Raw genomic sequence first — 15140 nt, forward strand, 5'->3', positions numbered from 1 at the left:
AAAGTAAAAATGTAGTAGGAATCCTAATTAAAGTAAAAAAAATAAAAGCTTTATTTATTTTTTTTGGCTAAACATACATACGTTTGACGTGTCCAAGTAATAAAAAAAATACATAGGTTTCCCTAAAGGTAGTTGTACTAGGAAACAACTAGTATATGAATTGAGTCAAGGATGTGAGAATTGGGTTATTACGACTCAAAGTGTGAATAAAAGATGAACTACTATTCATCAATCACTTCCAAGGAAAAAATTGATGTTAACAAGAAGGGTAGATATTGCTTGGCTCGTTTGGACGATTGGGGTTTTTTCATTGACCGGACGGAATGTTTTGTTTGGCACTTCAAATACCATACCAAATTCAAGCTCCCTTATTCTCATTACCACTACGATGAATGGACAAAAAAGCTGATCAAGTATGTAGTTTCCCCTTCAACGCATGAATATTTTCTCAACAAGGATGAATACTTGTGCAACGTCTCCCTCTTCTTCAATGAAGAGCCGTATTTGCGGTCCTCCTTATTATAAAAAGGTAAGACTTTATAAAAATAGCAGGTTGGTCGCCTTCTGTAATGGTGAGAAAATATGCACTTTGTTCCAGAAAGGGAAACTAGGCATAATACAAATGATCCCTGAAATAACTACTAGTCTGTCTCCTGTCACATTCAGGGCACCAACAGATGCCACTCCTCTCAATCGACACAGACACTTGGTAACTTGGCAAGACCAATTGTTTCTAGTTCAACGAAAATTCGGATCACCTTCCGTCTTTGAAGTTTGGGAGGCCGACTTTGAAACAAATCAATTCAACAGACTATTCAATTTGGACGGATTTATTATTTTTCTATGTAGACGATTCTCCGCTGCAACTTGTTCATCTCTGCCTCAAGAAAAAAACCATGTCTATTTCACACATAACAGCACTTTATATGCCCTTCCACATTGGCGATCAAAGCTTGTCAACCACTAAGCAATTTCGTGTTTTTATCCCTCACAATTCAGTTCCTCTATTCGTCAGGTAATTAATTTAGATATTTCATCTATCATAAATGTTTGTGAATATTGTTCATAACATTTGATTTATTTTGATTTATGGTCAGGAGGGGCCAATATTCAACATAACACTAGTAGTACTGGAGGCGACAAGTTGAAAAAGTGTCCATCCGTGCCTGTAGACAGCAACATTTGCATCCATCTTTCTCTAGACCTTCAAAGGGAAATTTCTCGTTATCTACTTTCTCAAGAAGCATACATGAGTTTCCGCTTGGTGTGTAAATTATGGAGATCCGTTGCTCCTCCATTACGTTGGAAAGTGGTTGATCAATCAAGACTCCATGTGGCTTCTATCTCTAAACCAAAAGGATGGTTTGTGCACCTTCTATAATCCCTTTAGAAATTTCAACTGTTATATGACCAACAATGACTTAGTAGGCTGTGAAATTCGGTATGCTAAAGATGGATGGCTTCTTGTGTCTAGGGGAAAGTCTCTCTTCTTACTTTCGCCTGGGAAGCAAATAATCCATCTCCCACAAAAAACAGACAACTATTTCTGCGACACTATGTCATTCTCAGCTTCTCCAACTAATTCTTATCTTTTTTATAGCTTTCTTAAACTTGTTTCAAGTTAGGATTTCATATTTGAGTCAAGGGGATGATAAATGGACTAGCATCACAACAGACAATGAGGTGCCTTTCCTACTTTCATGTTCTAGTCCAGTCTACTTTGGTGAAGAATTTTATGTCATAGGCCAACACGGTGATGTTGGTGTATTTGGCTTCTTTAGTGACGGAAACGGAACCCCTTACTGGGTTATCCATAAACTTTCTCAACAATATTCACCTCCTATTTCTGGTTCTTGCCGTTTGTTTTTAGTTCAACAGGATCAAAATGTGCTACATTCCGTGGTTGTGGCACCACAACATGATGTTCATGTTTATGAACTAGACTTTGGACGGAATCTAATAGTCAGATTAGTAAAACACGTCAAAAATTGGCTTTTTTTCACTAGCGAAGCCTCGTCTGTTGGTGTTTGTGGTATGAACGTAAATGTGGATAATGCAGTTTTCTTCCCCACTTTCAACACTTGTAACGACTATACTTACTATTCTTTGGAAGATGTCGCTTTCAAAGTATTGAAAGACAATTGTACGGATAAAACGCAACAAAAAGAGCTTTTAAATCATATTTGGATCCATTGTGAACTGACAGAGAATTGATCTCTCTACTCTCTCTTATGTATTGTAGTAGTTTTTTTTTTTTGTTGAAGTGAATAAATTAGTCTTAGTTAGACAAGAAGGACCAATTGTACTTCAAAAGCTTATATTGCTTAGCCTTTTAAGTTTCTTTCTTTTCCGGCATGGGCTTGTGGATTGAAATTTATAAATTTATTTCTTATTCTGTCAAATATAATATAGAGTTAATAAGAAGTTAGTTAAAGTTTGTCACTTTATATTTAACTTGCTTTGTTTATTTGAGATCATTATTTGAAATTTGAAACTCTCAACAAAAAGAAAAATCGTAATTTGGAATCCCAAATTGTGATTTCAATTTCTTTTTTTTAAATGTAAAACTTGACCCAAATACATGAAGATTCATAATGAATAGGTTGGAAGAGTAGTCTTTAGATAGTACAGATAATATTTATGCCTTGAGAATGTACAATAGGCAAGCATTTGTAGTCCTACGGTTAGGATAATTGCCTTTTAAGCAATAGACCCGGGTTCGACTCCTGGCAGATCAATTTAGTCGGTTTATAATTAAATGAAAAAAATAACGATTTTTTCTAGTACAACCAAAACGCAATCAAGAAAAACCAAGTAACTGACCGGATATTGTACAAATATCTTACCATCGTTGGGGTGCTTCCCCTTGTAGTGCTTTCATTGCAGCTTCAGCATCAGCTTCGGCCTCTCTAGAGAACTAAGATCAAACACAGAGGAAAAAATAGTCAATATAGCACCATCATATTAATGTTACAGTCATAGAAGGTAGCATTCAGTTCATACTGAACAGGATACTAAACCAGGACCCATCCATACTCAAAAAGTAGTTGAAAAAATTAGACTCCTATAATCTTATGCAGTTGATACTGTTGCAAACTGCTTAAAAAATTAACTGTACAAGGTAAGAACTAAAACCTATTAACAAATGAGTTCCAGAAGAACTCATACTTGAATTAGCAAGAAGCACCAAGAGCAAACACCATTCAGAATGTTATTGATGGCATGACAAGCAAGACTTCAAAATTCCAAACGTGTTAAGAGGCCCTATGACAGAATATAGTGCAATTTAACTAAGCAGTACTGCTCTAAATTGTCTTACTTTTCGGACATTAAGCTCAACAAGAAGATGAGTACCTCTATGTACGTTGCTATAGTAGTCTTGTTGGAACCACCCGGCACCTTCAAGTTGCTTATAGCCTCCATTATAAGATTTTCCAATCTATAATAGTAGTAAAGCAGCAACACTTAGAGATAGTCGTCCTTCCAGCAAAAAGTAAGACAAAAAACTGGAACATAACAAACTTATTGTAAGGCTACGACAACTTTTATCCATCTACCAGTCAGAATGCTAAAAACAAAATACGAATTATTACTTGGAAATAACATGGGTAGAATGTGAAAATAATTAGAACTATAGAAGTATGAGATCATGCAGAAGACAACATTTAACTAAATCCGCGAGCAGAAGCAAATGTATAAGGCTACAACTTGAGTCATGCTGTAACAAGTAATGAGCAAGGTTTAACCTTATGATAGATCTTTTTGACCCACGAATCTGTGGAGAATCACTAGAAGTAGTAGCTAGCCTTGCTTCAGCCATTTCCTCATCACTTTTAGCCTTAGTGGAGATAGATAAAGACCTCTTATCCTGTTTACGGGCTTGATTCATTCTTTTGAGAGCCAACCTTGCTTTCTCTCTAGAACCACAGCCGTTTGTCATCACACTCATGTTCCTCCACTTGTCCTGAACAACAACAAAGACAAATTAACATATCATGCATAAATACATCGCTAAGAGGAAAAAAAAAGATATGTGACCTTCATCAATTCGAATGACACCAAAGCTTCCTCTCTGCAAAAGAAAACTTTATCCTAAAAGAAATGGAGAAAAGGGAAATTCTACCTTTAGATCTATAGTAGTTTGATACCTATCCTAATGGATACTATTTACTAAAACTCAAAAGAACTTTACCTTCAAAGCTTACGATATCCATTTGGCCTCCCGTGAGTTTTGGTAACAATTCCAACAAAGAAACATCAGAAATAGAGCTCAGAGTCTCTCCTTTAAGGCCAAAGCTTGCTGGGAAAGCATGCATATCATCTGAATGGCAGTATTTTGATGTCGTCGTTGTAAAGCAAGCATACGAAACCATAGTTAAAATGACGATGAGAAGGAAGCATAACAAAAGGCAGGAATGGTTGACCTTCTTTTGACTCCCCATCGCGTGTACTTGTGCACTCCCCTTGACCTTGTAATTTGCTATTTCAGATGTTAAGAAGATTCATTTTCACACTTGGCCTGAACAGAGAAACATCAGGTTGTGCGAGTAACTAATATATTTGATTGAGAACTAGCAAAGCGATGTACATGAACATCTTCTAATAAACGCAAAACCAAAGTGTAAGCATCAATATTTTGTGGTGTGTACAGACTTACCACTTTTCCCAATTACAAGTAAAAAACACAAAATAATAAATAAAAGGACGTCTGTAAAAAGACACTAATGAACACAAACAGTCAAAGAGCCTATCAGTCGAGTAATGCATGCAATCCTATAGCAGTAGAGTAATACATGCAATCCTATAGACTACAACAACCATTCAAAGTTATGAACATCCTAGTTGTCAGGCAAAATAAATTATGTACAGCAGCATCAATACAATAGAAAAGATGACGTCAGTTCAACGTTTTGCAAAAAGATTACCACATCTTTCTCCCATCAGCACCAGTCCATCTCGTGACTCCAGATCCTTCAAATAAAAACGACGACTTCAGGTGATGAAGTAAAATAATAAAATTCAGTAGAACTTTCTGCATATCAAAATGCATTAGATTAATGTCAAAGAAACTAATACTTACCTTTGTCATCCACCTTGACATAGCAGGTCCCAATGCTTATAGCAACAGATACCTGGCGGAAAGTGGAAACTAGATTAAAGTTCAAACTAGTAGTACACAACTTATAAGAATAACAAACATCAAAAGAACAGTCCTATAAGGAAGTAAATCTCATGGAAAAAAGAACTAGAGTTGTGATAAAAGAATATTCACTTGAAAAAATAATAATAATGATGCTAGAAGGGGAGTGTCATACTAAGAGGAGAAAAAATAGTATCAATTTTCATGTAAAACATATGCCCTCATCATAAGAAGTAGCAAACAAAGGAACATAAGAATTCATAGAAGAGCTTCACTGGACAATAGTAGACATGGAGAAAGAGAAGCACGTCTGCAACACAGGTCATTCTCACTGCTCACAAATGGCAAACTTTAAGAAACCAGACAGTATATCCATAGGTTAGCTGGTGTAACAAAGACGGACCTTTCAATCTCAATAATTTGAAGGAGAGGATGTGCAAGAGAAGAGACTCTTTCAGAGAATGCAAGACGTTCTTCGGGCTTCCGGATCATATATGCAAACCAAAAGATCAACCAGGTCAGAGTACAACTTTAGAAGTAAAGTATGTAAATCAATACTTTTCATTTATTTGAATTGTGAGAAAACTATAAGTACTTGGAGAGCATTTGCTTCCTTCTAACTGGCTGGTTGTAAAATACATCACGAACAATGACTGCAAAAAGAAAAATCCCAAGAAATTTCCTTATTAGCAAACAACAGTCAATTCATGTATCCGGTAGGCTTATACAGAATTACCTGTTGTACCAACATTTTGTCTACAATCATCAACTCCGAGGTACCAACACTTGCCGTTCTGTAAACAATGGCAATAACAAAGACCAAGTTAGTAGTTTTATACCTATCCTAATGGATACTACCAACTAAATCTCAAAAAACTGTACTTACGATATCCGTTTGGCCTCCCGTGAGCTTTAGTACAATGTCCAACAAAGAAATGTCAGAAATAGAGCTCAGAGCCTCTCTTTTAAAGCCAAAGCTTGCTGGGAAAGCATGCATATCGTTTGAATGGCTATATTTTGATGTCGTTGGTGTAAAGGAAGCATAAGAAACCATAGTTAATAAAGAGAAGGACGGGGCACCAATCCTACAAGTACCATTAAGAACCAACCAGTCACCACAAGAGATTCTTGAAAAACACATTAAAATAACTTTATCAGATTAACACAATCAGTATCAATGATGCCAACAAAGGGAGTTACATGCTGCACATAATTTCTGGCAAGTTGACTGCACATCTAACATGGAACAAAGATGAACAAGTGACACATTTTTTCTTTTTTGGGGCGATAAGTCAAACCACTCCTCTCTTAACCTACATTCAAACAAAAGATCATAATCCTTGACTATGTAAAAAGGGACGCACATTTATTTTGATATGGGCCTCAGTTTCTACATAAGAATATACTCCACCAGACGGCCACAAAGTGATGGGATAATAGATAAAGCACCCTATATCACTATCCTTTTCTTCAGTAATATCACAAAATTGCAATACAAAAGAGTAAAGACATTATTTGGTGAAAGTATAATCAGAGGCGTATCCAGGATCTCGGCTAGATGGGTGCACGATTACGAAAAAATGTATCTCTAATATAAATTTGATCGATTTGACTTTTAGTTTGTAATATGAATCATTAAAGTTTAAAAATTATAGATCCAAAATATATAATACTACTAGTTTTAAATTTTAATATACACGTTTGATTAAATTATATAAAAAATTTACAATGCTAAATTTTTTAGGAATTCTCAATGTAATACACTTGAATTGAAAGAATAAAGGAAAAAAACAAAAGAAAAATTAGTTGAAACGACAAAAGTGTAACTGATAACCACTTGAAAAAGTGTTACTCAAAGAAACAAGATAGATATAAGATTTAAATTTCTATCTCTCAGTTAGATAAGTGCACCCAATCATCATCGCATTTTTATATGATACTTTGAACATGGGTTCACACATCTATATTTAAATATTTTTTAAAAAATATAACACTACTATATATGATTTAGAGAGGGGAGCATGGGTTCACGTGAACCCACGGCACCCCATCTAGATACGCCTCTGAAAGTATTAGTCATGCAGGGGATGTTTATGCAGTGATGATAATGTAAAAACTGTTATGCGGGAAATAATAATGTAGGTGATCCTAATGCGGTGAATAATAAATGAGTTATTCTATGCAGGGACTATCTAATATAAAGGGAATTTTGCCTGTAAATACTCATCCGTGCATTGGTGACACCTGCTTTCTTATTCCATATTCAATCCCGCATAAGTCATGAGGATAATTAATAATGAACAGTTAAATACTGCCAACCAGACGCTGCATAAGTTATGTTGAGCTTATTTTTCTTATGCAGATAACTGAGTGGTACATAGTTATGAAGTTATTACTTTTACTTACACGACCAACAAATGTTATTCTATTTATGCTAAGATTTATATTTGCTAATGATGGAACCAAACGATCCCTAAGAGAAACAATTTTTAAAGAAAATGCACTATAAAGAATTTTATGAGAAACCAAGAACGGACATAATGGACTATGCAAAGGCCAGAATAGACCTGATCAATTATAGCAACTGTTGTCCCGCCCACAAGCGGAATAAACTTCTTATCAACTTGTTGAAGAACTTTGGCACCCTCCACCAGGCAGTTTTATCAATGATATCAGGAACCATTGAAGCACCAACAAAATGCAAGATGCCAGAAGTGACATTGAGTATATTATTCTGATTCTTAAGACTGTTCCAGTAGCGCTCTGCATCTCATATTGGAAAGAAGAAATTCCACCATATTAACATAATAGAGAAGAAGTCACAAAACTGTCCGAGATATAGCTAAGGTACTTAACTGTAATCACTGGACGGAAGTCACTCCATTTGTCCCAGAATATAAGATACATTGAGTTTTTTGTTGGTGCAACTTCTGAAGATTTGAATAGAAGTGTCAGGCATGACAATTCTATCACAAAATCAGAACATAAGCAAGATGGAATTTGAAAGAGACTATGTGGCCTAGGACACTTAGAAAGAGACACTGTAGTATCTAGTGCTTTCATGATTTATAAGAATACAGTCTAAGATAATCTTGAAAAGTGGGTGAAAGAAATGAAGCTAATTAACTGAAACATGCACTAGAAATATTAAGCTCTTATTCAGGACAGGAACTGTTAAGAGTGGGTTGGAGAATGGATTGGTGGTCTGCTCATATGGACTTAGGCAATTCACCCCTCATGAGCAAGTTTTTGGGGTTAAATCAAGCCCAAGGGTCATATCTTCATATGGTATCGGAGAAAGGTTCATCTTGTTTGGGCTCCCGGTCTACGCTCTAGTTGGGACCTAGGCGTGAAAGGAATGTTAGAGTGGGTTTGAATCCCACATTGATGGGATAATGGACTGGTGGTTTGTCAAATGAACTTGGGCAATCCTCTCCCCGTGAGCCGGCTTTTGGGGTTTGGTTAGGCCCAAGGGTAATATCTTCACAGGAACAAATGGCAGGAATGGTTTACCTTCTTTTGACTCTCCATAGCGTGTACTTGTGCACACCCCTTGAGTATGTAATTTGCTATTCCACATGTTAACAAGTTTCATTTTCACACTTGGCCTGAAGAGAGAAACATCAGGTTGTGTAAGTTACTAACATATTTGAGATAATATCAGAAAGAGACCTAACCCTCCCAAGAAATTTGATAACATTACCTTTCATCAGAGAATACACTGTCGCCACAACTTTGGGTGGAAGATTGATCACACTTATGGGACGACTGCTGTGGAAGCTCTGAGCAGATAGCTTTTGAAGAATGCTGAAGTCTCCTTACAGCTCTAGTTTCTGCACGGTGGAAACGAACATTAATTAGTTACACATATTTTCTAACATTGTTGATTATTAACACAAACAAGCACTCAAGGACAAATTATCTGGCATTGGATGAAAGGGGTTGCTCTGAGTTTCTGGATTTATAGTTTACACCAACTGTGCAATGAACAAGTGATCCATCAATTCACCAACTTGAAATTTAGGTCTGACAGAGGAATCTGGACTCGGTATCAAGCTTTTCAGAAGCACTTCCCAACAGAATATTCTGTGAAGATCGAATCTCTCTCCTGACAGTGCACTCTCCAATCAGTTTCTTTGGCTGTGGGGATGGAAGTTCAAGTGTGACTTTGCAACTCTGGGCCCTACACTTCTTTTTCTTGATCTCATAATTCACAAGTATATCTGAAAAGCGGAGCAGGGAATGGGATAGCAATAGATGAGGCGGATACTTCAACAACTATATTCTCATCTAGGTTTTCCAAAAGTAGCTTAAGAGAAAAGAAAGTAACTAAACTACACGATCTCATAACACTGAAATGCTTTGTAGCTTCTAATGGGTAAGGACTCTCTCTTCCACTAACCTTCCACAGTGCCCCTCCCCCACCTCAGGGAAGCAGGTGAGGGGCTGCAGCCTACAGGAAAGGGAATGTGGAGTTGCTCTCACCAACAGAGTTACTTCCAGTCCAAAGATTCATGACAGTATCCTCAATAAAGAGAAGAATGGAGCGCCAATCCTACAAGTACCATTAAGAACCAACTAGTCACCATAACAGATTCTTGAAAACACATCAAAATAGCTTTATCAGATAAACAAATTCAGTATCAATGGTTCCAACAGAAGGAGTTAAATGCTGCACATCATTTCTTGCAAGTCGATTGCACATCTAACATGGAACAAAAATGAAGTGGCATGTTCTAATAGACAAACAAGAACCACACACACACACCTCATCGTTATTTTCCTTTTTGTGGTGATTAGTCGAACCTCTCTTAACCTACATATGGTACACAAAGTAGAAATTCTGAGCTGGTGATGACCAGCATTTCTAACAAATAAGATGGCATTGAAGTCAATAGCTTCCTATCCAGTTCATAGCAAGATATCTACATAACCCGACAATGTAATCAGTTGAAACAAAATTCAGTAATCCAGAAAAGTGCAACAGTTCTCAAGTTTGATCTAGTCCATGGTGTGCAGTCGAAAACTAAGAGGAACCAAACGCAGTCCTCAGCTTACATGTGCTCCCACTTCCTCCACTCATCAAAGAAAAATAAGAAAAATTTGTCACTGCCTCGGAGCCTATTCTAGTTATTCCTTAATCACCTCATTCTAATTAATAATTTCTAGTATTTATTAAAACTGTTAGAACTTAAGAGTAGTCTTAAAGTTTTCAAATGAAGCTAGTTCCTCTAAGATGTGGATTGTATCTCATACAGGTTAGACCTACTGGCAGTTAGTCTAAGCCAATACCGGCAACTAGCGTTACTGCTCTCCAGCAACCCACCCTACCTACCAAAGACCAGCACCTTGTACTATAGGTGCCCTTCTCTCTTCAGTATCACATCTCTCTCTCGTGGTCATTCCAGAGAGAACATACCTCTTTTAGGCAACTGATCAAGAAGACCTCTTTCCAATGATAGTTCTAGCGATGTCATGCCTCTCTACGACAACCATTCTAACAGAATCACGCTCTTTCCTATAACTTTCTGGCAGAGGCGTGACTCTTTTCAGATGATCGTCTGGTCATGTCGCGCCCCTTTCCGAAGAGCATTCCCACAACATTGTGCCTCTTGTTGGTGACTATTCCTGTAGAGAAGTGGTCATTTTTCTGACAGCAATATTAACTCTCCTGGTAAGCTTCCAACTACTGGAACTTTTCTAGCCAGATCATCCATAGATATTCAGTTTCTTATCTTTTCGCTATAAGAAAACTAAGGCGGCTTCTTAACTTTGTGCTTTTCTGGTGTCCAATATTAGATAATGCTAGGTGTTAGTACAAAGTTAGGTTCAACTTTAATGAATGTTGCAAAATTTAGTGCAATGGATTCTGGTAAATGGCAATTTTATTGAGTTTCACAGAGTGGTTGTGTAATGAAAATCTAATTAAAGATAGTAACTTACCAGGTAAATGATCTTGAAGCTTGTGAATGAATGTTGTACATCCAACCCCAGTTTTGAATTTGGTCAGCACAGTTGTGTAGTAATTGGTAACCAATTTCAGGCACGACCTGCAAAAGCATAGTCAAAGACTTAAAATCAATGTTACCTATTATAAAGATCCCCACAAAACTCAAATTCAATGTTGCCTATTCATCAAAATCAATATACCAATTCTTGCTCGAAATCAAGATAGGTTGATGTCCTCATTTGTCCAGATAGGAATTGATAATTCAATAAGTTACAGACTCCAAGTACATGCGGGATTTCACTGGGTATGTAGTTGTTGTTGTTACAGACTCCCAAGTCCAAGTTGAAATAACACGTTAATGAGCTTTTAGACAATCATTACCTTCTCACGCAGTTCTTCCAAAAGGATTCACTCATCTGCAGAATGCTGTAGAACATTACAATTAGTGTAATATTCAATATAGATAAATGCTAGAATCAAACAAAAGATCATAATCCTTGACTATGTAGTGCAGATAACTGAGTGCTACATAGTTATGAGGATATTGCTTTTTCTAACGTGGCCAACAAATGATATACTATTTATTCGAAAGTTTATGCTGAATTATATTTGCTAATGAGTCCAACCAAACGATCCCTAAGAGAAACAATTGTTTAAAACCAATGCATTATAAGGAATTCATGAGAAACCAAGAATGGCCATAATGGAATATACAGAGGCCAGAATAGACCTGATCAATTATAGAAAGTGTGGGCACACCACTAACGGAATAAACTTCTTATCAACCATTGGAGAACTTTGGCACCCTCCAGACAGTTTTTATCAATGCTGTCAGGAACCAATGAATCACCAACAAAATACAAGATGCCAGAAGTGACATTGAGTATAGTATCTCATACTGGAAAGGGTAAAAGTCCACTTCTTCAGATTCTCTGTTCCAGTTCTGCTCTGCATCTCATACTGGAAAGGGTAAAAGTTCATCATCTTAACAAGATAGAGAAGAAGTTGCAAAAACATCCGAGATATAGCTAAGGTACTCAATTGTAATCTCTGGACGGAAGTCCCTCCATTTTGTCCCAGAATATAAGAAACTTTGAGTTTTTGTCGGTCAAAATTCTGAAAATTTGATTTTAAAATGTCAGGGGGCATGACAATGCTATTACAAGATCAAAACATAAGCTAAATGGAATTTGGAAAAGACTGTGTGGCCTAGCAGACATAGAAAGAGACATTGTAATCTCTATGGCTTTCATGATTATAAGACTGCAGTCTAAGATAATCTTGAAAAGTGGGTGAAAGAAATGAAGCTAATTAACTGAAACATGAACTGGAAAAGTTCAGCTCTTATTCAGGTCAGGAACAAATTGCAGGAATGGTTTACGTTCTTTTGACTCCCCATCGCGTGTACTTGTGCACTCCCCTTGAGCTTGCAATTTGTTATTCCAGATGTCATCAAGTTTCATTTTCACACTTGGCCTAAAGAGAGAAACATCAGGTCATGTGAGTTACTAACATATTTGATTGAGATAATATCAGAAAGAGACCTAACATTCCCGAGAAATTTGAGAACATTACCTTTCATCAGAGAATACACGATCATCACAACTTGGATGGAAGATTGATTATATTGATGGTATGACTGCTGTGGAAGCTCAGAGCACATATCTTCTGAAAATGATGCAGTCTTCTTACAGCTCTAGTTTATGCATGATGGACAAGAACATTAGTTAGTTGCACACATTTTCTCTCATCATTGATTATTAACACAAACAAGCACTCAAGGAAAAATTACCTGGCATGAGTGGCACATCATGAACACTCTATTCTTATTTCCCGCTGCCTTTCTTGAAGACTCACTCGTGGCAAAGAACTTCATCTTGCCTTGGTAAAATGGAGAGCAATGGCTTATTCTACTCATCGTCTTCCTTATAAGTTCATCTATTTTACCTCCATTTTCAGCATCAACCATTTATGTGAGTCCCCATCCACCCCAGAGGAGAGCATAGCTCGTGCCTCGTGGTATCAAATAATTCTTAAGATTCTTTTCACCGTGAGAATGCACAAGTATTAAATCATCTCCATGCAGAAGGACCTGAACCATAAACACCCATAGATCAATCCCCCTATAGTGGCTATCTCTTCTCTAGAAAGAGCATAAAAATTGAGATCAAACTTTGCAGTCCTCTTTTTTTCAAATTATTTATGGCAGGGACCAAGAGATTATGTTCCGTGTCTCCAAAATTATATGTCACAACAACTTCACGTTTAACAGGAAATCATCCTCTGTGGGTAAAACATTACTTGAAACATTATTCTATCTAGGTTTTTCAAAAGTAGCTTAACAGAAATAAAACTACATGATGGCATAACACTTGAATGATTTGCACCATCTGATGCATAAGTAACTCTCTCTTCCACTAACCAACCCTCCACAATTTGTTTCCCCCCACCCCCACCCCCCTCTTCTTTTAGGGAGGCAGGTGGGGGGCTACAGCCTACAGGAAAGGGAATGTGGAATGGACAAAGGCACGCACATGTACAAATAATATCAAATACAATAAATCCTAAGTGATGTTGCATAAAAATGTCAAGACAATTGCTCTCACCGACAGAATCACTTCCAGTACAGAGATTCGCGACAGTATCCTCAATAAAGAGAAGGACGAGGCACCAATGCTACAAGTACTTTTAAGAACCAACTAGTCACCACAAAAGATTCTTGAAAAACACATCAAAATAGCTTTATCAGATTAACACAAACTGTATCAATGGTGCCAACAAAGGGAATTAAATGCTGCACATCATTTCTGGCAAGTTGATTGCACATCTAACATGGAACAAAAATGAACAAGTAGCATGTTCTAATAGACAAACAAGAACCACACTTACCCACCCTTTCTTTTTTCTTTGTGGTGATAAATCAAACAAGTGGAAACTCTGAGCTAGTGATGAGCAGCATTTCTGACAAATAGCATGGCATTGAAGTAAATAACTTTCTTGCCATTTCATAGAAAAATGCCTACATAATCAGGCAATGTAATCAGTTGAAAGAAAATTCAGTAATCCTAAAAAGTGCAACAGTTCTCAAGTTTGATCTAGTCCATGGTCTACAGTCGAAAACGAAGAGGAACCAAACACAGTCCTCTGATTACATGTGCTCCCACTTCCTCCAGTCATCAAAGAAAAGAAAAAATTTCTGATTACATGTACCAACATCTTGTCTACAATCATCAATTCCAAGGTACAAACACTTGCCGTCTGGTAAACAATGGCAAGAACAAAGACGAGGTTAGTAGTTTTATACCTATCCTAATGGATACTACCAACTAAATCTCAAAAGAACTTTACCTTCAAAACCTTACGATATCTATTTGGCTTCCCGTGAGTATTAGTAACAATTTCCAACAAAGAAACGTAAGAAAGAGAACTCAGAGCCTCTCCTTTTGAAAAAAGCCATAGCTTGCTAGGAAAGCATGCATATCATCTAAACGGCTGTATTTTGATGTTGCTGGTGTAAAGGAAACATATGACACCATAGTTAGAATGGCCAGACAAAAAGGAAACAGAAAAAAAGATGAAAGAAACAGGCACAAGAACATCTTTAGATACAATAGCGACTTTCTTGATTTTTTCTTAAATTAAGAATTTCAATGTAGTAACTTCAAGAAGACAACAAGTTCTTGGTTTTCTCTTAAATCAAGAATTCCAATTGTAGTAACTTAAAGAAACAACGAGTTGTTGATTTTTTATTAAACCAAGAATTCCAATGTAGTAACTCCAACAAGTTCTTGATTATTTTTTTAAATTAAGAATTCTAACAAGTTAAAAAGACAACAAGTTGTCAAATTTTCCTTGAAGAATAACAAGATAAGAGTGGCGAAATCTTATGAAAGAGCAGAAGCGTTCATAAGAGTTTTGATCGGAATCGTCACCAGGAAAGTTAAGAGCAGCGCCGGTAGCGTAAAAGATAGGCGGGTCGGGTCGGCTATGGTGGGGTCTATTTATAGATATTAATAATTAAATACACGGAAAATAGAATGAAATTGAGTC

General features: G+C 36.8%; 2 protein-coding genes, 1 long non-coding RNA gene and 1 pseudogene across 23 annotated transcripts; 1 reads left to right on the forward strand and 3 right to left on the reverse strand.

The window, feature by feature from the left end:
* Positions 1–575: 575 nt before the first annotated feature.
* On the forward strand, positions 576–2214 carry LOC125848551 (uncharacterized; annotated as a pseudogene).
* A 324-nt stretch (positions 2215–2538) lies between these two features.
* On the reverse strand, positions 2539–4464 carry LOC125852848 (telomere repeat-binding factor 1-like). 5 transcript variants are annotated; one of them, XM_049532531.1, is made up of 7 exons: positions 4425–4444; positions 4193–4321; positions 4039–4072; positions 3747–3964; positions 3355–3439; positions 2847–2917; positions 2539–2726 (listed from the first exon to the last, which is right to left on the reverse strand). In XM_049532531.1, the coding sequence occupies exons 3-7, from the start codon at positions 4042–4044 to the stop codon at positions 2639–2641; spliced, it is 468 nt and encodes a 155-aa protein (XP_049388488.1). In that variant the 5' UTR covers positions 4045–4072; positions 4193–4321; positions 4425–4444; the 3' UTR covers positions 2539–2638. The 5 variants fall into 5 exon arrangements, 3 of the variants coding, with proteins under 3 accessions (XP_049388488.1, XP_049388496.1, XP_049388503.1); XM_049532539.1 differs by having other exon boundaries at positions 4039–4092; XM_049532546.1 differs by lacking the exon at positions 4039–4072 and having other exon boundaries at positions 4425–4457.
* A 949-nt stretch (positions 4465–5413) lies between these two features.
* On the reverse strand, positions 5414–5963 carry LOC125852875 (uncharacterized). The gene is made up of 4 exons (XR_007445079.1): positions 5877–5963; positions 5736–5793; positions 5544–5613; positions 5414–5471 (listed from the first exon to the last, which is right to left on the reverse strand). It is a non-coding gene; the product is annotated as an uncharacterized LOC125852875 (long non-coding RNA).
* Positions 5964–6049: 86 nt separating this feature from the next.
* Positions 6050–15077, reverse strand: LOC125852787 (uncharacterized). 17 transcript variants are annotated; one of them, XR_007445063.1, is made up of 10 exons: positions 12666–12796; positions 12472–12566; positions 12133–12206; positions 11472–11516; positions 11084–11190; positions 8844–8973; positions 8654–8748; positions 7997–8070; positions 7708–7903; positions 6084–6453 (listed from the first exon to the last, which is right to left on the reverse strand). XR_007445063.1 is itself a non-coding variant. In XM_049532481.1 (9 exons), exons 2-8 carry the CDS (start codon positions 12541–12543, stop codon positions 7716–7718), a joined length of 711 nt encoding a protein of 236 aa, XP_049388438.1. In that variant the 5' UTR covers positions 12544–12566; positions 12666–12796; the 3' UTR covers positions 6084–6453; positions 7708–7715. The 17 variants fall into 17 exon arrangements, 3 of the variants coding, with proteins under 3 accessions (XP_049388467.1, XP_049388438.1, XP_049388444.1); XR_007445060.1 differs by having other exon boundaries at positions 7997–8106; XR_007445065.1 differs by having other exon boundaries at positions 7997–8106; positions 12407–12566.
* Between the last annotated feature and the right edge of the window lie 63 nt (positions 15078–15140).

This window comes from Solanum stenotomum, chromosome 1 (assembly GCF_019186545.1).
Source record: "Solanum stenotomum isolate F172 chromosome 1, ASM1918654v1, whole genome shotgun sequence".
NCBI lineage: Eukaryota > Viridiplantae > Streptophyta > Magnoliopsida > Solanales > Solanaceae > Solanum > Solanum stenotomum.

What these genes read in the sequence shown, in the direction of transcription:
- LOC125852848 (XM_049532531.1), bottom strand. An exon ending in CTATAGCAACGTACATAGAG is followed by an intron (nt 2,918 to 3,354) that starts GTACTCATCTTC and finishes GTTTGATCTTAG; the next exon opens with TTCTCTAGAGAGGCCGAAGC. An exon ending in GGGGAAGCACCCCAACGATG is followed by an intron (nt 2,727 to 2,846) that starts GTAAGATATTTG and finishes TTGATCTGCCAG; the next exon opens with GAGTCGAACCCGGGTCTATT.
- LOC125852787 (XM_049532481.1), bottom strand. Translation starts at nt 12,543, where the DNA reads ATGACATCTGGAATAACAAATTGCAAGCTCAAGGGGAGTGCACAAGTA. An exon ending in ACTTCCGTCCAGAGATTACA is followed by an intron (nt 11,517 to 12,132) that starts ATTGAGTACCTT and finishes AATGTTCTACAG; the next exon opens with CATTCTGCAGATGAGTGAAT. An exon ending in AGTGTATTCTCTGATGAAAG is followed by an intron (nt 8,749 to 8,843) that starts GTAATGTTATCA and finishes TTCTCTCTTCAG; the next exon opens with GCCAAGTGTGAAAATGAAAC.